Source organism: Orycteropus afer, unplaced genomic scaffold, assembly GCF_000298275.1.
Source record: "Orycteropus afer afer isolate SDZICR_OR568_19922 unplaced genomic scaffold, OryAfe1.0 scaffold00006, whole genome shotgun sequence".
Taxonomy (NCBI): Eukaryota; Metazoa; Chordata; class Mammalia; order Tubulidentata; family Orycteropodidae; genus Orycteropus; species Orycteropus afer.
Window position 1 is genome coordinate 28,013,573 of NW_006921593.1, and position 7,312 is coordinate 28,020,884.

A 7,312-nucleotide genomic window follows, 5' to 3' on the forward strand; every position below is an offset into this window, starting at 1 on the left:
CACGAACAAGAAGGGGCCAAAATAATAATAAAAAATAATAAATTGTATTTATGTTGCGTTGTTACCAAAAGACTGAAACCAGCTGTCATGACGTGGACCCTGACTCCTGCGACCCTGCGTGCATCAGAGTAGGGCTGTGCTCGGCAAGGCTTTGAGGGCTGATGTTTCAGAACTGGACCGCCAGGCCTTCTACAGAGGTGCGTCTGAGAGGACGCCAATCTGCCACCTTAAGGTTAGCAGCCGAGTGCGTTAACTGTTGGTACCACCTGGGGACCCCACGGAAAGACTGACGCCACGACAAACAACGCAGAGCCCCAGGGGGTGAGACAGCAGCAGGGCTGGAGGGTGGGGTGCAGGCTGGAGGGCACCCCGGGGACTCCCAGGCTGAGGTGGGAGAGGGAGGCGGGCACCCGTAAGCCAGGCTGGGGATTTAGACGTGATCCCCGAGAGAAGGGACATTCCATGGTGATGGGTTAGGGTGGCCACCTCGTCTCCTGTTGGAGGACAGACCAGGCAGGTGAGGGAGGGCTCGGAGGGCCAGGCTAGGCCGGTGGGAGCGAGGAGCTCCAGTGGGGCGAGGAGAGGACTCACTGCCAGTGAAACGGGAGGAGCCCTGGAGGACGGCCGGGACTTGGGCTCAGGTATTAGGGGCGTGAACTCCATTCCCTGAAGTGGGAGCTCAGAAAGAAGCCAGAGGTGTCCATCTAGGAAGTGCTGGCGGGGGGGGGGGGGGGGGGAGCCTGGGCGAGATGGGAGGGACCTCAGAGGGCGCCCCCAACAGAGCAGCACTGAAGAGGTGGGCCTGTCTGTAGAGGAGACTGGGGGCAGAGGGCCTAGCCCAAAGAGGAAGGAGGGGTCAGCAGCAACATCGGATACAAGACAAGTCAGGGGGTCTGGGGTGTCCTTGGCGCACTGCCGGGCTGTGACCCTGGCAGTCACACAGGGCTGAGCGGGGTGGGGGGCGGATGGGCAGGGAGGCCAGAGAGGGCCTGGGGGTGCGGGCTGGGGCCTGGGACAGGCTGGAAGGGTGAGGGCGCAGAGGCAGAGGCAGGGAGCCTGGAGACAGAGCCCAAGGAGGCGGTGAATGTCAGAGGAGTCGTTTGGACCGAGATGGAAGGAGGATGCAGAGGGGACTGGCTTGGGCGGGAAGGCATCAGGAGGGCAGCTGGGGAGGCCCGCAGCGTCCGTGTGAGGGACGGTGGGAGGCCCTGCATTGCCCGGGGCGGCTGTGCCGATTTGTATTTTCAACTTTTTGTTTTTAATCCCTTGATTATAAAACGTTTACCCATGAAAAACAATAGAAAAACATAGAACAACTTGTCCTTCCAATACCCAGACACCACCACAATTACCTTTTGCTATCTTTCCAATCTTGTTAAAAAAATGCAAATATATGCTTAAAAAATGGAGACTGGGGGTCACTCGAAGGGGCTGGTGTGGCCAGACTCACATTGTTTGATAATTTACTTGCATTTACCATGTTCTATGAGGCTCTTCCCGCACCAATCAACATTCTCCTAAAACCTTTCACACTGCTCTGTGCAGACGTATCCTCACTCATGTAACCAGCCTGCTCATGGGGCGTTTGGATTGTTCCTGACGTGATGATGACCCTGCAGTAAATACCACAGGGAGACGCCCTGACTTCTCTGATAACTTCTCGGTACAGAATCCCCGCAGTGCAATTGCTGCTGCCAGGTGCCGTCAATTACCATTCACGGTGACCCTGAAGGACGAGCAGAACCGCCCCATAGGGCTTCCTGAAAGTGCAAATGGGTGCCATGCTATAGTCGGGGGGTCCCCAGCAACACCGAGACACTTGCTTGTCTGCACTCTGGCCACGCTGGGCCCTCAGCGGGTGCCAGCTGTGAAGGGCGAGGTGAGCTCAGAGGGTGGGTTCACCTCGTGGAGGCTGGACCCGGAAACCCCTGGCTGCTGATGCTTTCCTGCCTTCAAGGACCACCTGGCACTTCGCGGGCTCACGTGTCAGTGTGAACAGACTCTCCCTGCTTGCCCGCTGGCTCTGTGTGTGCGCTTCTGATCGACTTCTGCATCCCGGAGATCAGCACACCATCTGGCACATGGAAGTGATACAAATGTTTGTGAAAAGCCCCAAAGGAGGAAGCTGGTGGGGGCCCACTGTGTCATTAGTGGGCGGGGCCACTGTTCACAGACGGGGTGCTGTCCTTCTTAGCAGGCTGTCAACAGCTGGTGACTGTGGCGGTTGTTAGTGATGTTTCCTGGGTGGATCAGGGGACAGCCCATGGGACAGCTGTCCGTACATGAAGAGCTGTCATCTTCCTCCTTGTCAGACAGCAGAACACCTGACTCAAGAATTACCTCTGCCCACTGGTTAGATCTTGTACTTATTAACCTTATCTCTGTCTAAAATAGCCACACCTCTCCGGGGAGCCAAAGATACATAATTTTTAAAAAATCACTTAAAAATAATTTTTCAAAACCATGATTGGGTATTCTCTTTCCTATGTCAACTAAGACAAGTTTTCTGAGCCCCAGATACCACTTGCATTCAAAAAGGTATATTTATAAACTGGATTTGCCAGTAGCTGACACCTGGCTGTATTTGGGATCAAAAAGCAAACACTGAAACCCTTATGTGCAAACGACATTTGAGGGATAATGGGGATATTTGAATATTGATACACATGATGAATTAACGTTAATTTTCCTGGGTGTCATAATGCAGTGGGGTCCGAGGGTGTTCTCAGACTCACGTGAAGGTCTGCATCCCTCTTTCAGAGAGTTTGACAAGAAAACGTACTCGTATCAGTCAAACATTGTGCACACACAGGAAGAGACAGACAGCAAATGTAAACACATCAACAATTGGGAGGTATTCACCATAATACTGGTTTTGACTTTTCTGTAGGTTAAAAAATACTGGTTACAGAGAAAAAGGCTGGTATCTGTTTGCATATCAGTAATTAAAAAGAAAAACCTAGAAAGTTGCAGCAACAGATGACTAGTTTTGAGATCAAATCAGATGGTCTTCAGGGCTCTGGTCCCTGGCAAGCCTCCGAGATACTGACCGGCCAAGTCCCAGGGGGACAATGGAACCGGCAGAGCTGGTGCTGGGCAGGCGGTATCCCCAGGGTCCCCAGGACGGAGCCCGCACAGGGCAGGCATTTTATCCGCTGTCACACCCGGAGTGTCTGGCTGTTCATCAGGAAACTGTTACAGAGTGAAAGTGGCAACACCCAACAGCCTAGCACTCGGGGAACGACCGTGTGCGACACAGCCACTCCCTTGGAGTATTACACGGCCAGTATTTGTTGAACGAACACATTCAGGTTTGCAGCCGACTATCTACAGCCCCCTTGACAGCACCTGCTTCTCTCCAGACAGGGGACATGGGCCACACAGACCAGGGCCGGGGCTCCTCTCCTGCCCAAAGGGGACAGACTCCTCCCGGGGGGCCCCCACAGCCCATAGGCACCAGAAGACCAGAGGCTTTGGGTAACCAGACTAAAGTTTTATTTATACAAACAGAGTGGGAGCAAGGTTGTGAAGAAGGAATAAAGTCTGGTGGCTGAAAATGAATGTGGTGGCGTTGCTGGTACCGTCGATGCCAGTCTGACTCACAGCTGTTTCACAGTGACCCCGTGTGACAGAGTAGGGCAGCCTGTAGAGCTTTTCCGGCTGTGATCTTTCTGGGAGCAGACTCCCAGGCCTCTTTCCCACAGAGGCGCTGGGTGGGTCTGAATGGCCAATATACTTCCTTAAAAATGCCGTATAGGACACGGGTTTGCATCTGACACGGTCCTTCTGACAAAGCAGCTTTGCTTTGATGGCATTTACTGAAGATGTTTTCTGGTGACCTCAGGGAAACACACAGGGGACAAAGCTTAATGATAAAAACACTGCCACAACCCGGACAGTCTTTCTGAGAGAAACTAGAGGGCACCCAGGCTTGGAGCCCTGTGGCGTACTGCACCTGTATGGGGAGCCCGGGGCTGAAGGGGGCCGGTCACAGGGCCAACGCACAAAGCTGTGGGGGCTCTGGCAATCGGCCCCGACCCCACAGAGTGTCTGTGCTTTCTGCTGTCCACCTGCCTGGGCCCTGGAGCCCCCGTTCTGAGCAGGGAGATGGCAGGAGAACAGAAGGGAAGTTGTCTAGTGCCCACCTTTCACCTGCATGTGTCAGGGGGCGACGAGTGCTCCCCTACACTCAGCTCATCCCCGAGACCTGGTGAGAGGCCGCAGGCAGAAGCCCCGGCCTCATGTCTGGGCGGAGTCATGCTCCTTCTGGGCCTTCGGTCATTTAAATGACATTGGTCAACACTGGTCTTCTCCAGGACAAGGCCAGAAGTAGCCCTGGAGGTCAGCTAGTTAGCTGGCCCACTTTTGGGAAGAGGAAACCTGGGCCGGGGTGGGGGCTCCCCTTCTTTCCCCCAAAACCCCAGAAAGAGACATAAGAATGAGGTAACCGCTTCTCAACATGAATGGTTTATTTTCAGATTTCTAAGGCAGACATCTCGCCTGCAGTCAGTCAGTGCAGCTCGAGTGAAGCCGTCCCCGCCTCCTTCCGCCCAGACTTACACTGGGTGGCCGGTCCTGTGGCCGCCGGGGGTGACGGGCCGGCGCAGGGGCTCGTCCTCGCTCCACTGCGTGGTGGCCGGGCCCTTCCGCTGCCTGGTCATGCTCTTGCCCGTGTTGGTCATGATCTGGGGTGGAAAGAGCAAACGGTCGCTCAGCTCTCGACATGGAACGGACTACCCTGTGTGACTGAGTCTAGAGAACTGAAGGTCCTGCAAACAGAGGCGGAGGAGGGTTACTTAGAGAAGCAGACACTCTTGGGGGAGGTCCTTTTAGATTGAGCAGCACAGAAAACACAATCAGATCACAGGAAACGGAGAAGAAAATACCTGAAGACGTGGTCTCATGTCTCTGGAGAGCCAGGACTTTTGAAAGGAGTGAAAGGGAGAAAAGATGGACAGACTTGGTGTCACACAAAATTAAAATCCATAGGTATATTGAAGAGATGCCAAGTTAACAGTAAACTGGGGAGAAACGCTACAATACATTTATCAGGTAAAAGGTTAACCTCATTATGTTGGGAGCTTTACCAACTGATAAATAAAACACTAAACAGATAATAGGGCAAAAATTCAGACAGACAACCCACAAAAGAGAAAACGCCACTTTCAAATAGGGAAAAAAAAAAAAAGATCAACTTCACTAGTGACTGGAAATACAACTTTTTAAAAAGGTGTCAGCCCTTCAACTACTATGTTGGTGGTGGTGGTGTCCAGTCGATGTCAAAGACAATGATGGAAATGAGCAAATCCGCTGCTGGCAACCCTGTAAAGTGTGAGTAGGGTGAAGTCTGAGACAAGCCTTTTGGAAAGTGCTTTGGTATTTTATATCACGAGCTGAAAACAGGTTCACACAGTTGGGTGTGCATCCTAGTGAAAGAACTGAAAGTAAGGAAATGTTAAACACACAGACCATCTGTGCTTGACTATGAACCAAAGGTTAGCATGGTGAACACCCCCGGTGAACCCACGGCCTTGGCATGGAAGTAAGGCCCTAAGATTGGCTTCTGTCAAGATTACAGCCAAGACAACCCCATGGGGCCATTCTCCTCTGTAACACACATGGTCGCCATGAGTCAGAATTGACTCCATGATTTGGGTTTGATTCAACACAAAATTATTATAGAGTAAAACTGGAAAAACTGTCCAGTACTAGGCCAATACTATATGGTCATTGACACTGGTAAAGAAAAGGTTATGAAGAAAAATATTCATTTAAAATATTAATTAAAAGTCAGCTTATAATACTGTACAAAAATGAACACTAAAATGGCTACCATGGTTGTATTAGGCAGTAGAACCAAGAATCATGTTTCTGTTTCCTCTATTTTCCAAGTTTTCTGTAATATAGTTATTTTATGTTAATAATCAAGAAATAGTATTTTAAAAAGATCTCAGTAAACTGGTAATATCTGAGGAAAGTTTGTAGATCGTACCAGTATCAACTTCCTGGTTTTGAGTAATATCTGAGTAAAGTTTGTAGACTGTACCAGTATCAACTTCCTGGTTTTGAGTAATATCTGAGTAAAGTTTGTAGACTGTACCAGTATCAACTTCCTGGTCTTGATACTGAAGTGCAGTTATGTAAGATGGCATCGTTAGGTGTCAAGTCAGTTCTGACTCAGAGCGACCCTAGGTAAACAGAACGAAACACTGCCTGGTCCTGCACTATCCTCACAATTGTTGCTGTTTGTCCATTGTAGCCACTGGGTCCCTCCATCTTGTTGAGGGTTTTCCTCTGACCCTCCACTTTACCAAGCATGATGGCCTTCTGCAGGGACTGGTCCAAAGTACGTCACATGAAGTCTTGTCACCCTTGCTTCCAGGGAGCATTCTGGCTGTACTTCTTACAAGACAGGTTTGTTCATTCTCCTGGCAGTCCAAGAAATAGTCAATATTCTTTGCCAATGCCATAATTCAAATGCATCAAATTTTCTTCGGTCTTCCTTACTCATTGTCCAGTTTTCACAAGCATATGAGGCAACTGAAAATATCATGGCTTGGGTGGGGTGCACCTTAGTCCCCAAGGTGACACCTTTTCTTTTAAACACTTTAAAGAGGTCTGAGGTCTTTTGCAGCAGATCTGCCCAATGCACTATGTTGTTTGAGTTCTGAAATGGTTGAACATCAACCAACTCTTTTTGGCACAGTGACTGTGTATTCTTTCCATCTTTTTTTGACATTTCCTGTGTTCTTCACTAGTTTGCCCATAGAATCCTTCAATATTGCAGTTCGAGGCTTGAGTTTTTTCTTCAGTTCTTGCAGCCTGAAAAATGCTGAGTATGTTCTTCCCTTTTGGTTTTCTAACTCCAGGTCTTTGTACATTTCATTAAAATACTTTACTTTGTCTTCTTGAGACGCCCTTGGAAATCTTCTCTTCAGTTCTTTTACTTCATCATTTCTTCCTTTTGCTGCAGGTACTCTACTTTGGAGACCAAGTTTCAGAGTCTCTTCTGACATCCATTTTGGTCTCGTCTTTCTTTCCTGTCTTTTAAATGACCATTTGTTTGTATCATATCCTTGATGTCACTCCGCAATTCATCTGGTCTTTGGTCAATGCATCAAATCTATTCTTGAGATGGTCTCTATATTCAGGTGGGATATACTCAAAGACTTAAGGAGCTCTGGTGGCGCAGTGCCTAAGGCATCTGACTGCTAACCAGAAGGTTGGCAGTTCAAACCCTCCAGCCACTCTGTGGAGGGAAGACAGGACAATCTACTTCTGTAAAGAATACGGCCTTGGAAACTCAATGGGG

At 49.8% G+C, this 7,312-nt stretch overlaps 1 protein-coding gene across 1 annotated transcript in view; it reads right to left on the reverse strand.

The window, feature by feature from the left end:
- Window positions 1-4,556: 4,556 nt before the first annotated feature.
- The window catches only part of ARMC9 (armadillo repeat containing 9), a 167,432-nt gene continuing 164,676 nt past the window's right edge, over window positions 4,557-7,312 (reverse strand). Inside the window, exon 20 of the mRNA XM_007942017.2 lies at window positions 4,557-4,685. Coding sequence (XP_007940208.1) covers window positions 4,557-4,685 — 129 coding nt within the window. The remainder of the gene's footprint in view (window positions 4,686-7,312) is intronic.